This window comes from Cricetulus griseus, chromosome 8, assembly GCF_003668045.3.
Source record: "Cricetulus griseus strain 17A/GY chromosome 8, alternate assembly CriGri-PICRH-1.0, whole genome shotgun sequence".
Lineage (NCBI taxonomy): Eukaryota > Metazoa > Chordata > Mammalia > Rodentia > Cricetidae > Cricetulus > Cricetulus griseus.
Window position 1 is genome coordinate 33,730,815 of NC_048601.1, and position 16,218 is coordinate 33,747,032.

Here is a 16,218-nt window from a genome sequence, read left to right on the forward strand (position 1 = left end):
AAAGGATATAAGGAAGTTGTAATTCAACTAATGGTAACTCTAGATTATTATTTTAATGGTAAAGTACTATCTAATGGTGATTGAAATTAAGTGGGAGATACTTAATTCACTAAAAGAGTAAGTAATAAACAATGTGAATAAACAACAATAGAGCATGGAGTTCAAAATCTTTAAAATTAAGCCACCAGGATATGTGTTGGTATATTGACTGCACTTTACTTGCTTGAGAGTGCTAGCTAGTACAGACAATATATGGCTTCATAGAATTTCCCCATAATCTCCTAAAGATTTACCAGCAGCGATCCATTGGTCAAATTAAAAGAAAACAGTCCTCTTTGTGTAAATCTCAAAAAAGTCTGCATTTACACCATTAAGTTTTTCAAAGTACACAATAAATTAAAAAGACAATGGAGCCAGTAAACAGATATGTGGTAAGCATTCAAATGTTATTCAATAATTCTTGGACTGGGCTGTCTAAATGATAAAACTGGCCAGTTGACTAATTCCACTGAGTGTTTTCTTGTGTCTATTTTAATGGCTACTGAATTTTCTGTTCACCCCTCCCCCATCATGTTTGTCTACCACAGTTGAATAGCATTCCGGGAAGCTTCTGAAAGCAGAAACCAAAATAACAGCCTGTCATTGCCTCTGACCAGCAAGCTTTGATCAGAGCACCTAAGTTAAGTGAAATCTGTCTTCCCTAGCTACGCTCTACTCTCCCTTAGCCCTAATGCTGGTAAGTACCATTGTAGCTAATTCACTTTCCTGATGAGATTCTTACATCCAAGGCAAAGTGGAGGATATTTCACTTGCCCTGTACTTCTCCAATGGTATTAGACATTTAAGTAATTCTTACTACTCAAAAGGAAGCTTTTAGCGCAAAATCTGGTTATCAGTACAAGTTGTTCTACATGCTTCTCTCTAGTCCATAAGGAAATTGGTATTCCAATTCTTTTCCTTGTTGAAATTTATCTCTTGCTAGAATCTAGTCTGTCAAGCCTTCAGAAATTGAGAACTGCGACTCTCACAATGAATTTTTTGTAAATATTGAAAATAGGGACTTGAAGACTTTTAAGATTGCACACAGCCTCATTAGATAGAGAGAAAAGAGTAAACACCTTATTCTAAATGTATTCATTTTGAATTTACAACAGAAGTGTAGTCACTTTCTCAGGAAGTTAGCACAGGACTCTTCCTTCCCTCATCAACTGACAAAAAAATTCTACTGCTCAACAGAATTCTCCACATTTGAGTCTCTACTCCTCTATTTAAAACCAAGAATACTTTTTCCCCTCTATGTTTTCTCTCCATATAAAAATCTCACAGTCTTTCCTTCCTTAGGAAAAGATCACTCATCAGAGGCAAATAGGCATCAAAGAAGGACTTCTCATTACCACTAGATCTTTTCTATCCCCCACCCCACCTTATAGCTTTCCAGTGCTGTGAATTTGAGTAGGAATGGAGAGGGGGTTGCTGAGATATGTGTGCCCACTGTCTGTTTCTTCCATGTCACAGTAGCAGTCTGTCATCTATTTCTAGACCCTATGCCAACAGCGACAGTCTGACTGCTTGGAGGAGCTCATCCTTAGCAATTAGAATGATTTATATCTAGGAATTTTCTGAGCCAAGAGACATGAGTTTTCTCAATAAATACTGAGGACTTCACAATTCAGAGGCGCTGGATGCTGATTCACAGTCACTGACCTATGGAGTCAGAGTCAGAACCTGAAGCTCATTTTCAGAAATGGTAAACATGCTAAATGGAAGAGGCCTTGAATTACATCCATCAGGGGGTCTTAGTGTTGTCAACCCACTAATTTTTCTCTTAAAAGATTGAGCACTTCAAACACTGCCAATATTGTTTGGGGTTCAATCCTATTTCCCTCTCCCTAGATTGTCCTCACTTCTTCCATTTGGGCAGAAATATTTTCCAACTTCTCTTTTCACTTTGGGGTCAGGCAAGTATCCACCTTTTCCCAGAGACCTGTGTTGAAACATCTCTCAGTTTATGTTAATTGCTTCCCTTCTTCATATTTTTCCTTTGAAAGCCAAGAATCTTTTTGTCATAAATATAATTCATAAACAGTGCTTGCTACAATAAAGTTTTTCACATATATACCGTGTGATCATAATACACATGGTTTAGCCTCCTGTTCCAGAGCTTCTTAGGAAGTCAGTTTGTCACAAGAAAGTAATTGTCACTTTAGAAAATCAGAATTAGAAATAGTTCCACTGCATCAATTATAACCTTGTGTTCATAATGATAATATTAATGTTAAAAAATGGTCTGAGTCCCAAAATATTCTTCATTGGATAAAAGTGCTTACCATGTAACCTGGCCACCTGAGTTGGGTCCCTAGAACTCATGGTGAAAGGAAAGAAATGACTGTTAAAAATTGTCCTCTGTCCCCTCCTCCCCCAGAAAATAAATAAAATAATAAAAAAATTTAAAGATCCTGTCTTATACTGGGCACTAACGTGAATAAACAACATTGTAAGTCAGACAGAATATGCTATTCTCTATAAACTTGTTTGTAATGAGAAAGGAAAGCTAGGGAAATGGAAATGAAGAAAGGTAAGCAATTCTGTCATAGATGTACACATGGGATGTCAAGAAACCCAGATGAGAAGCAGCTCTTCATTACCTGTGTTAATGAAGGTTGGAGAAAAACAAAATATGAACATGTCTAAATTAAGCAGAAACATTATTTAAATGAGCTTGGACAATTCATTGAGCCACTGGGGAAACTAGAGAACCAAAATCAGAGTGTTGGTAGACAGGGAGAGAAGTCATCAACAGGATGTCTTTATGCTATTGTATGCTCTGTTGGATATGGGAATCCAGAGGTTGAGAAACTGTAGCAAACTGGTGCTGGATTCCCCATCTACTGGTAGAAATGGATACTGCTGCTGTGGTCAGTACTGTTGTCAAGAAAATGGGCTTCACATTGCACTTGCTAGCTGTGTCCTTGAAGCTTGATTCAATTATAATATTGATACCTGATTAGCAAAGTGTAAACTACTAAAAAGCTAGGAACATGAACATTTAAAAATTCTGAAAATTCCACATACAGTCATTTGTTATTAGCATACATGCATATTTTGGAACATTGAGTGTTATTATAGAGATAAATGCATACATTGCTGTCTACAACAGGGTTCTTAGGCTGAGTAGATGGCTTAGCAGGTGGGTCAAGAGTGTATGGTGCACAAACCTGAGGATCTAAGTTAAAATTCCCTGCACCCACATAAAAAGCAAGGATGCTTGTATCTCAATACTACCATCTTGAGTAATTGTTATTGTTTCTTTTCTACAATGGTGTAGGTAAAAAAGATTACCATATTTTTCAATATTTACACAAAGTACCTACTTTTAGTGGTCCTAAACTAAATATAGACATTAGGTCAAGTATTGTGGTATAATGTCAAAAACTCTCAAGGTCATGCCTTGATAGCTTTCGCTCAGGGTCCAAAAAGAGATACCACAATAAGCATAGAATTAAGTCTAAGGGATGTAGAAAAGAATCTCACACCACATTCTTTCTATTCATGTGCTCTTTATTGTTTTGTGGCTAGTCTAATGATCCTGTCCTGCTACTAACTTCTCCATGTTTCAGTTTTTTCTCTTCACCATTTTCCTACTTCCTTATTTTCCCTATAGTCTCATCCTTTTACACTTCTGCTCATTTCTGTCAGCTTTTCCCTCCCACCATTTCCTCTATAGTCTCCTCTTTCCAGATCCCTCTGTCCCTAGAGCTTGAGGCACAGGATAAGAATTACAGAGTTAGTTTTTCATTGGTCAGGAGCATATTTATAAGCTAATTGACAAAGGCAGATCTGTAGCCATGCCAAGGCAGCACAGGGCCATTGGAACAACACTACAACCAGACAAGGGAGGGTACAGTGCCCAGTGACAACTTTAAGACACAGATCTATTGTTAGTAGACTGGCAAGTGAAGAAAAGGCATGCTTTTCTTAGAACCTTGGTTGGACATTTGTGGCTCTGACCTTGTACAAAGCTGTAAGCTTTCAAACTTATAATCCGTATACAAAATGTCTTTACTTTGAACTTGTCTGAGATGGAAGTTAACTAATTGTGTACAGTAGTCTAAGTAAGAGAACAAGGCAGGCTGTTAAGAGTTAATGGCCCATGACAGTATAAACATTTAATTCTAATACCCAGGAGACCAGCCTTTTCTACATAAGGTGTTCAAGACCATCCAGGGTTACACAGGAGACTCTATCTAAACAAAATATAAAATGAAGATATTAGATTTAAGACTTAAAGACTCACAGTCATGACTTTTGTAACATTTTTTACTCTATGACACTTCATTTTCAATGGAAATGTCAAGAGGGAACCCACAACAAAACAGAGAAAACAAATCTAGGTATAAATTTGAGGGGACCTAAGAGAAAATGTACTTTTCTGTTTCTCCCTGAAAAGCAAGAGGAGGAAATGCTATTCTCCACTCTCTTCTTCTTAGTGAATACTGGTTGCATGCCTTCTGCAGACTAGGACTTCAGTGAGATTACATGAGCACAGGCTTAATTTAGCCTTGGTGATCAGAAACACAGGCAATGAGACCGAGTGCTTCATCCAGGAAGGCAACAGGTAAGCAGTGCTGTAAATTCCAGTGCTGAGTCTAAGAGAGAGAAAGCTTTTTTGGTAAAGTGATTGTTATATAAGCATGAGGACCTGTGTTAGTTATACCCTCAGTATCTAAGTAAAAAATAAACATTGAAAGGTGCTTGTAAAGCTAGCACTGAGGAGGTAGACATACAAGGATCCCAGGGACTCACTGGAAGTTCTGCCCCTCTGATCAGGGAGCCCTCAATTGCTAGTGAAAGAACCTGTCTCAGAATAAAAAAATGTGGGTGGTTCTATAGGAATACACAGAGACATATATGCACTACCCTCTACACAGGGACCTAAATGCATGGAGGGATTTAAGTACAGTTCAACAAAAATGAAAGAGTAAAATCAAAGTATCATTATTTAAATAAATTCTCAATCTTCTTTAAATTTATCACTTTACCTTCTGAATGTTCTCTGTAATGTTCTTCTTGGGGTCATGAATATAGAGCCAGGGATTGCATTTAGCTGCTATTCAGTCTTACAGTACTTACATCCCACGTTTTCTGCTCCCTCCCTCTCAACTTCATTGCTCTTTTTTTTTCAATGATAATTATGGTTCATGCATACATATAGGATGTATAAAGATATGAACATAACCAGCTGAGCCTGCTTAGTGTTACTTATATGTAACTTGGATTTCAGAGCTGAACACTTTGTTCTGAATTACAGTTAGGAGGCACCTTCCTTGGAAAGCTAATTTCCCCTCTTTCAGCAGTCATCAGTTGCCTATAGTTCTTTCTTTAGTGCTCAGGCCACATGAAACTTCTCTTTTCCACATAAAATTTTCTAACCTCTGTTGGAAATAACTAACTTGTGGTATCAAATAAAGCAATTTCCAGTAAATACTATAAAATACCAAAAGAGTAGTCCAAGCAGTTTTTTAGGTTTCAAAGAGTTGACTAGTGTTTTAACACTGTCATTAACATGTTAATGCTGGTGTGTTATATGATAATGATATCATGAAGAAGTTATCTTTGAATTCTCCTAGTAACTGTCTACACAGCTATCAGTGTTTGATGTCATCAATTATTTTACAATCCTCAAATTAAATGTGCTCCAAATGATCTGGTACTGACTAGTGCTTCATGCAATCATAAACTTTAGCCTTAGCTTACACTTAGGAAACACAGTCTTTAGCTGAAATTTAGGCCATTTAGGTTATCACATTGGCCCAGAGTTTTGTGTTTTTGTTTTCATAATGGGAGTGAATTTTATCTTGTTCCTTGCAATATTAGGCAAAAAACAGCTTTTGTTGACATTACATGAGTAAGCATTACAGGGCCATTTATGCAAATGTGACCATTTTACCAGAATGTCATCATCAGAGAAAATCATGTTAGTTTTTTGTATGTATCAACATGATGGACCATCTACACTTATGTAAGTCTCCCAGAACCAATCTCAAGAGAAAGTTTGCTGGCATTTACTTTAACAATTTAGAAAAAAAGATGCCTGTCCTCCCATGTGAAAGGTCCCAGTTGGTGAGCACTGTCTGCTGGCAAACTCCCCATACACATATAAATAAATAGTTTAAAGGACCCTGTTTAAGTGTGGTTTTTTCCATCCAATGAAAGTATCTTCATTTACCAGGCAATGATGCTGAAGATCTCAACCCTGTTTTGCCACTATGAGCACTGGAAACATGCTTCCCTCCTAGCCTCTGCTTTAGGCTTAAGGATATCTTAACATTCTAAAATGAATTCTTCCAGACTGAAGCCTGTACATCTAAATATATATTATCCATTTGTGTGTGTGTGTGTGAGAGAGAGAGAGACAGAGAGAGAGAGAGAGAGAGAGAGAGAGAGAGAGAGAGAGAGAGAGAGATTCTAGCTCATTTCTTTTCCTCTTCCTTATAAGCTAAAAACCTATTAAGAGAAGTAACTCTACTACGAACATAATTTGCAATTATGACTGAAAACAGATTATTCCAGTCATTTTCAAACTTTTTGAATTAAAAAAATAAATATTTATAGAGACTTAGAGTGGTGTACTAATAACCAGGTCTTTCTGGGTATTAACTACTCTCAGAAACAGCATCTCATTTATTAAATCACCACAATGAAGCAACCTTCATAAATCTCATTCTCTCCGTGTACATGCTGAGGACTGAAGTGGTAAATCACGTATCTGGTGTTGACCATGCTGAAGTAAGAGAGTCCATCACTCAAATCCAGGACTTTCTGACACCATCTAAGGGGATTGCTTATTTCTGTGACATAGCAATTCACTTGTGTACATATGTCTTGGGTCCTTTTTACAGATCATGTTCTCGAGTCAGTAGATGAAAAATGATGTGGCTATTTGATGTTACACTGTTCCCCCAATTCTCCAATAAGTGAACTTCCCAGAATTACAAATATGATTAACATATTCAATGCTAGAATGTATCACTGTTTCTTTGATTGGATTTCAGAAAAGGCGGCTGATTTAGAAGCTATAATGCATAACTGTGTGTCCCTAAATACCGAAATCACATTGTGAACAGGAAGACATATCCTCAGAAGTCCACAGAAATGAAGAGACTGGGAGCATGAATCAATGGATAAAGCATTGGAGTGTTAGGAATATGAACATCCCAGATTCATGTAGAAACTGGGAAGCAGTGGCAGCTGAATGTAATGCCAGCAATCATAAGACAGAGAGGAAAAACTTCAAGGCTAGCTGACTAACTAGACTCTCAGTTAGGTTCACCTAGGTTCACCAAGAGATACTTCTTTCTTTGATAAATAAAGTGCAGAGTGACCAAGAAAGGTGGCTGAGATCAAGTTTGAGTGTGTGTATGTGTGCGTGTGCTTGCAAGCACTAGCTCGAATGCGAGAGTGCCCCCCCCAGAGTGAAACAGAGAGACAGAGCTATACCCCCACATGTGTGCCTGCATATGCAAATACACATACATGCTTGCAACCATACAAAGCGAATGTATATACACAGAGAGAATTAAAGTATCCCTATAGCAATTAAACGGTCTTTTAACCTCACCTTTCCTATAAGTTGGAGTGGATGAACTTTTCCATACCATTTAAACTGTAAATTCTCCTTTAGACTCATCTTTTCCTCTCCTTGTTTATCAGAGAAGACGGGTATCTATGAAGCATATATTGAACTTACTGTTACTAATTACACCTGTGCCACAGCACAGGTGGCTTATACTCATGCTTTAAACACAATTTGTAGAACTAATCATGACATGTCACCCAAATCACCCATGTTTTCCTCTGTGTCTGTAGCAGCAGGTGGCCAGTTTTTGACTCCTGGCCCCCAGGAACATGTTCTCAGGTTGAAATACTTTAGTTGAAATCACTGTCCCTGATTTCAGTCTTGCTTTGGAGCTGAGCATCTCAAGCTATTGTTAGCTAAATGCATAGTCTGGAACATGTATACCATATTAAAAGTCATTCCTATTTGCATTATATAAGAAACTCTAATATATATCTTATTTATGCTTCCAACCAATGACATCAGGAATAGCAATCATATAATTGTCTCCCTGAGACATGTCTATAGAACACAGTCTCTTCTAATGTCGTAGAGTAAGCATTTATCTTGATCCCAATGCAAGAAAAGCAGGTTTTTGGTTTTTTTTGAACTGAATATTCAATGTGTTAGTGACCATACAAACACTGAGACTGTGTGGCAGAATGATGAGCATTTTCTTTACTTTATCGGATGAAAAGTTCAATGTTTATATTGGGACCATCTTTTTAGCAAGTTACTATTTCAGATGGTGGCTGGGCTTTATTTATGAGCTATTATTTTACATGCAATTTCTCTTGACCTTGCCTAACTTACTTATTTCCACCCAGATATTTTAGACATTTCTCTAAGTCAACCTTATTTTTATCAAAGCAAGATTGGAAGAGACAGAGAAAGGGATAAAAATAGTCATTACAATGATTAGGTATCTCTTCAAGGACTTATGCAATCTACTGCTAACGAATTCTACATATCACAGCCTGCCATAAAGACAGAGTTAAAATTTTCTACCTGATCGGAAGGTTTCTAACTGAATTATGGTAGACATTTTCCCTTTAGGACCACAGCAGCTAGAGTTACAGCAGTGAATGAGTGACATGCGTTCTCCAGTAAGAGTCTTAGGGATATGATTAAAGCTGTAGGATGACCACCTAGAAACACCAGGTGAAGCCAAGACAACAGGGAGAGGTTTGCATATCTGCTTGAATCTAGACATGATATTTCAGATGACTGTTGTCCATGATTTATAAGAGTCAGCTAGAGAAACTTAGAAACAGAAGTACCTCAGTCACAAGGCAGAAAGTAAGATGGACCCAGATGGCCAGTGACACATAAAATTACATCAAGTGGTCATGCTCAGAGATTCTCAGAGAAGCTTCTGTCCACACTCATGTGCAGGGTTATCAGCTTCATCCACTGAGTAGGTCTATAGTGAAGGATGTTGTCCACATCCCTGCCATCAAGATGAATGACACCTTTCCTCATGAAACAGTCCTTCTCCCCATTCACCGTCAGATGGCTAGACCAGTCAGTTACCATTTTGATTGAATAAAATTCTTGTAAATAAAACTGTTTTATCTTACTATAACTTCATAGGACCTTCATAGGCAGGGTGATGGTAACTAGAATTCTAGCACTTAGAAGGCAGACATAGGGATATCAGAAGTTCAGCCTTAGCTAAAGAGTGAGTTCAAGGATAGCCGGGGTTACAAGAGAACCCATCAAAGGTGTGTGTGTGGGAATAATAAAAAGAACCATAAAGGAATCCCAAAGTTCATTATATACAAAAAATATAAGACAGCTGGCCAACCACAAAAGCCCCTTGCTTCTAATTTGTGCTAGACAAACAAATTTAAATAAAATTATTCTGAGTAACTGGTGCTAAATAGATTTGACTCTTTGAAAACAATCTCAAGTTTAAGCTTCACTTGCCTAAATACATTCAACATCCTGGTCAGTTTTTCTTGTTTTGTTCAAGTCATTCAGAGGCATCAGATACTTTTACAAAATCACAATGGCCCTGGAATGGTGTTCATAAAATTCTAAACAGTTTTTCCCACTTAGGAAAGAGGCCAAGAGGGAATATCACACATAGATGGATACTGGAAGCCATATTTTCTCACTGTCTATAAACTTATTGGAGTTCTCCTCCTCATCTCTTAGGCAGAAGTTAGGTTCCCATTGTAGTGTTTGTTCTGTTGATATCATCTGTTGGTATCAAGGGGCTATAGTTTCACATACTTGAAAAATCTCTCCAAAAGTTCAACATGCTGTAGATAAAGACCTCAAAGATGCAGTCAGAGAACTCAGGGAATGGAAGATCAAGGGCATGGGGTAATTATGTGTACTGTTTCTTTAGTAATACCTCAGGAAAATTGCAAGTCACAGATGTTTGAAGAGGGTAAGTTTGGCAATGCATTCACTTCCTACCTGCCTCTTTGGAAATCTGTGTGAAGGACTCCACACCTTTCTCTCCATAGCTTCCTTCAGATGCAAGAGTAGACACATAATTCCAACCCAAGGCCTTTACAATGTCTACCATGGCCTGAGCTTGAAAGGAGTCAGGAGGGACCACTCGAGAGAAGAAGTCATAGCGCCGATCATCACTGAGCTCGGGAGCCGTGGATGCATAACTAATCTGAGGTATCTGAAATGACAAGAAAATATCATGTGAGAAGACACCAGCAGTGTGGGACAAACTCCTGCACAGTTAGGACAAGCTACTCAAAAGACAAAGCTGGAGGACTGTACTGGATGAGTCTTCTCATCTACCATTCTATAACTCCACACCACCTAGATGCTCCCAGACCATTCTTAGAAGTAAAGGACATTTTCTTTTGTGTCTTCTTGTTCTACTTTCCTTAAGAGAAGGGAGTGAGAATACCAGGGGAACACTATGGTATCCATCATTGATAGTTAAAAACAGAGGCTTCATAGTTAAATCACCAAGTATTCTAACAGGTACAAAACCAATAGCAGCCCAGATGCCTCATTATCTAGAGACCAGTGTAGCCAATAGACATCATGAGGCATTAACACAAAGTCTTCAGGACCTGTAAGAACACATCTAAGTGAATTCTATGTGATTATTTATTCCACAAAGAATATTATAGTATATATTAATAGTGCCCCCATCCCAGGTAAGGGAGTTCCCTGGTGCAAGCACTTCATGCTAGTTCAGTGGTTCTCAACTTGAAGTTTGAGAACCCTTTAAGAGTCATATAACACATATCCTCCACATCAGATATTCACATTGCAATTTATAACAGCAGCAAAATTACAATTATGAAGTAGCAACAAAATAAAATATGTAGTATTATATTTTTGTATTAATTATATGTCTGACTAATACATATACATTCAAACACACAAACACACACACACACACACACACACACACACACACACACACACAGTCTCAAATACCCTAAAGAAAGTTACAAAGCCACTATTGATGACAAACATGGCCTGAAACCTGACATTAGGGCCCCTATGTTAATTGCCTCTGCAATGCACTCCACCCCTCTGGCAGTGTGCCCACCTTTTTCTTTCTTTGACTTCTATAAGGTTGTAACCTATAATTAGTAGTACAAGTCATTATGTACAAGAATAATGAACTGACAATATTTTGTATGAAACTTCTCCCTTTATCACATTATCTCAGAAATCTAAATATATTTTTGATCTTTTCTTAAACTGATACAATAATTCATCTATTTTGCCACAAACATGCCAAAGCAAAACTCACTTGGTCTCCAGATGGCGCCACTGTTTGGGAAGGTTTTGGTCCATTTAGGACATTGATCCTTGAGGGAGGAAGAACATCACTGGAGGTGGGTTTTGAAGTCTGACAGCCTGGCCCTACTTCTTATTTTCTCCCCTGCCTGACTGCTTGGGTCCCTGACTGGCTTTCCCATCATTATGGACTCTATTCCCCTCCAGAACTCCAGTCCCAAATAATCCTTACTCTCCAAAGTTGTTTCCTACTAGGGTACAGTATCGAAGCAATAGAGAAATAACTAATACAATTTCTCAAATTCTCTACAGCACAGGTTAGCTTTGTCCTTTGTATCCTAAAGCAAGATACCAGTTTTACAATTATTATGATAACAACTTATTTAGAAACAACATTGATTAAATGCTGAAGTATTTATTATATACATATCATGTTCTGTGAGTTTCATAGGCAATCCTTCATCTAGTCACCATGAATTATTTTTCAGTGTCCTACATTATCATATACTAGATTATACTATATGGTATTATATTTTTATTAGCTCATTTTAAGAAAGGAGTAGAGCTCAACCATGGCCTCAGAATACAGAGCTTTAAAATTAATAGCCTCACTCAAGCCTGAAAATGGGCTGTGCAAACAACTGAACTCTTAATTATGCTAATTTACAAAATTTTACTAAAATATTTAATAATAAGCATAAAAAGAAAAAGCACAGGATTATTAGACTCTGAGTGGATTTCTGTTCACAGTGTTAACACTGAAAGTCAATTTGGAGCTCATTCTGAGATGACTGTTCAAACAATTTGTTTAAACAACTTGGTGAAGCTCATACAAACACCTCATCAGTCTGGGCTGTGTATGTGTTTACAGTTTGAAGGCTTTAACTCCTAGGGAAAGAAGATCTTCATTGATAATGCTTTAGGGAGAAACATGGGGAGAGAGGAGTTAGACTTTATGGGATTTTCCTTACAAGAAATGAGAAGACACGTGCAAAGCATATCAAGACACTGCCATTAATTTTCATTTGAAGAAATGTACAAGTCTCATGATGATGCACAGGTATTGTACCTGCCCAAATCACTCCCGAACTATGAAAGTGTACTAATAAAGATATGCCCAGTGACTACTCAGATTTTCATTTACATTGCAGGGGAAAAACATCAGAATTACAGAAAATTGCCATGGAAAAGAATTTTCTAAACTATACACCAATTATAGCTATGAAAATCTCATAAACTAGATTCCTTTCCACACTCTTGCCTATCTTTTGACAATTATTGTTATCTGAGGTCTATCTCTTCCAGGATACATAAGGAATAGCCCCTGGTTTAAGATCCAAATTTCTACTCAGGACCATGCCCACCTCCTCTTCAATAATTACTTATGCCAACACCTGGCATATAATGATCCTTGGATAAGGAATTAAAGATCAAATGGATTTAACCTCTAAGATCAAAATGCATTGCATAGAAACCCTTCTTCTAGTGTTAGAGATGAAAGAATGGAGGAATTTCTATAACCTGTGATACATGATGGTCCAGATTTCCACAGCGATGAGGCCTTATGCTCAGCTTCTTCTTTCAAATAGAATTTCAAGTTTATTTAGTCATTGTTTTGAGAACATTTCTAATATATCATCACAGAGCTGAAGTGTATCTTACTATATTATTTTCTTCTGATAAAAATTTGCCCATCACAGATGAATGATTTTGTTAATAATGAGTAAAAAATAGGATTAGAAGCAACTGCAACCTACTCTGTATCCAATAAAATTTGGGATGAGTTTTTGCTTTGTTTTAGAAAATTAATATATTATTGCTGAAAAGTGAAGAGAATGACAACTGAAAACACAAGATAATTTTAATCCATGGCTCTCCAATAATGTTTTGTTAAATCTCTTTAGTATCTTTGTCTTTGTATTTGAATACACACATGTGTGATAAAAATGTGAATTTCATCTTCTTTTTCCTTACTATGAACATCCTCACCTTCCTCTCCCTCTCTCCATCCCTCACTTCACATTGCTAAATACTTAAATCTTCACCACTATTCAAATTCAAAGTCAAATCCTCAGAGCTAATTGAGTCATTGCACCTATCCATCATATTTCATTAGAAAGGCTCAAGGATGTGCCTTCAAAGTGACAGGATATTCATGGTTTTCAGTGAAAACTTCACTTCACATTATTTCAGGTTGACCAATGAGGTAGAACAAACTCTCAAAGGTTTTACTTGTTGCCCAATACCTCTCATTAAACCAGTGGTTCTTAATGTACAGGTTGAGACCCCTATAGAGACATATATCAGATATCCTGTATATCAAATATTTACCTTATATTTCATAACAGTATAAAATTACAGTTATGAAGTAGCAACGAAAGTAATTTTATGATTGGAGGTCACTGCAACATGAGGGTCATAGCTTTAGGAAGGTTGAGGACCACTGCACAATTGATCTTGCTTTGCTTCCAAAGATGACTGTTGATTCTATTATATACAAAATCATTCCTTTTAATTCATTAGTGTTAGGGAGGAGGGGTGGCCACACATGCCAGAGAACACATCTGGAGACCAGAAGACAACTGTGTAGAAGTGCTTTTCTTCTACTTTTATATGGGTTTCAGGGATTGAATTCTGGTCAGAGGGCTTGAGTGTCAAGTGCCATTAGAGGCATCTCACTGATGTACAAATACTAAAATTCTGAATTAATCTTTTGATATTTGGAATATGACTTCTAAATCATGTTTTTAGCTTCCAAGTTTTGGGCCAGCACTTAACTATGTTAGCTATTATGAGCTCAGATTATTATTAATTCTTACATATGCCTTCTTTTTAACTGATCTTTAAAAAATATCCTGAGTAATCCTATCTGTTTAGTTTTGTATATAAATTTTAGAATAACTTCTTAAAATTTACCAAAAATATTCATTAAGATTTGATGAGACTTGTATTATAGCCGAACATTAGGGTAAAACTTAGATTTTTACAACACTGTATCTTCACTTGTGAAAAATATTCTTATTAGTTTACTAAACATATTATTCACATTAAATAGTTGAATTATAGTGACCATACACTTGACATAATGTTCCTCTCAGAAACTATCGGTTTATAATTAAAATGTTGAGTGCCAGGTGTCGGATATTTCATTTTGGTGGTTTGAATGAAAATGGTACCCTCAGGCTCATTTATTTGAATACTTGTTCCCCAATTGGTAGAACTGTTTGGGAAGAATTAGGAGGTATCACCTTGTTGAGGTAGGTATGGCATTAGGGATGGATTGGCTTTGTAGTTTCAAAAACCCTTGCCTTTCCCTGTTAGCTCTATTCCTCTACCTCTTGCTTGTGGATCAGATATGAGCACTCAGCTACTGTTGCAGGGCTTGGCCAGCCTGCCTCCTGCCATGCTGCCTGCTATGATGATCACATACTCATCCTCGGAAACTGTAAGCTGCTATTGAAAACACTTCTGTAAGTTGCCTTCATCATAGCCTTTTGTTTTGTTTGTTTGTTTTGGTCATCACAATAGAAAAGACACTAAGACATTCTATGACTTGTCAGACATGCCCTGAAATCCTCTAAACAATACAGCTTATTGCCATTGCTTAAATTGTCCACACAAACTTAATGGTAAGACCCTAACATTGAAGATGCCACTCAGTTTTTTCATAGGACAAGAAGAAAAGAAAGTTTTTGCTGATGCTGAAGTTTCTTCTCTGCTGCCTAACTTTCAGAATACAAGAAGGTACTAATCAGGCTTCTGAGGGGGAAAACCTCATCAATAGTCTTACCCAGCTATGAACTGTTACCTACAATAAGGGCCATTGTGGCAAGATGTGCTCATGGGTGTTGTGGCATCGGTTTTAATAGGGGTAAATATTTACTCTCTGAGAAAATCTGTGCCTTGTACATCTGGCCCAAAGCCACATTGGAAGCTCACAGGCTCCAGGGAGGAACCATCATTTTACTAAAGAAACATAGTATCAAGTGCCCTCTAAGTTCATGTATTCCCACCAATAGATTCTTGCTGGTCTCAGACCTCACCAGAGAAGATTTTCTTTATTCAGTGGATTATGGTTAAGGCGGAAACTCACAGTTAGTAGTCAAAGGGCAAATAAAAAGTGTCCATCAAGTTTTCAGACATAAAAGCAGACGTCTTACAAATAACACACCCCTCTTTCTAAGGCTCAGGTACCAATGTAGAAGTGGGAGAGGAAAGATTAGATTATAAGCTCCAATGGTCAGGGATGACCAAACTGAAACAGTGCTTTCTGTACATGAGAGAATCCCTGTACTCGTGAATTCTTAAATCTGTGGTTGTCTGCACAAGACCCTGCACAAGATCAAGCAAGGAACATTCCAATACAGAGGAGAAGGGGCTTACAAGACCCCACCCCTACCCTATTCACAATTGATAGCTTTTGAAGGAGGGAAAATTGGTTTCCTTTAATAGAATTGCTTCTAGTAGGTCCAACAAATTCTAGTTAAACAGTAAAACAGTCTTAAGAAATGGGAAACAAATACTGGAGTTGGTAGACTAAAAAAGGAAAAGTATAAAATTAAGGTGGGCTAGGGATATGGAGGATAGCAGTGGGAGGAGTTAGTTGGAAGAATGCGTGTTGTATATGATTTTAAACATTATATGCACACGTGACTTCTCAAAGAATTAATAAAAATACATTGCAAATTTTTAAATATTTTTCCCACTTTTTAATTTAAATTAGAAAAAAGATTGTTTTACATGTCAATCCCAGTTCCCTCTCCCTCCCCTTCTCCCCTGCCCCCCACTAACACCCTACCTATCCCATACCCTTTCTGCTCCCCAGGGAGGGTGAGGCCTTCCATATTGCAAAATTTCCATTATTTTTTTTC

The 16,218-nt window shown here is 37.4% G+C and overlaps 1 protein-coding gene across 1 annotated transcript in view; it reads right to left on the minus strand.

Annotated features, from left to right (window-relative positions):
- Grm7 (glutamate metabotropic receptor 7) overlaps positions 1 to 16,218 on the minus strand; it is a 787,913-nt gene that overhangs the window by 496,530 nt on the left and 275,165 nt on the right. The window contains exon 2 of the mRNA XM_035448802.1: positions 10,043 to 10,259. Coding sequence (XP_035304693.1) covers positions 10,043 to 10,259 — 217 coding nt within the window. The remainder of the gene's footprint in view (positions 1 to 10,042; positions 10,260 to 16,218) is intronic.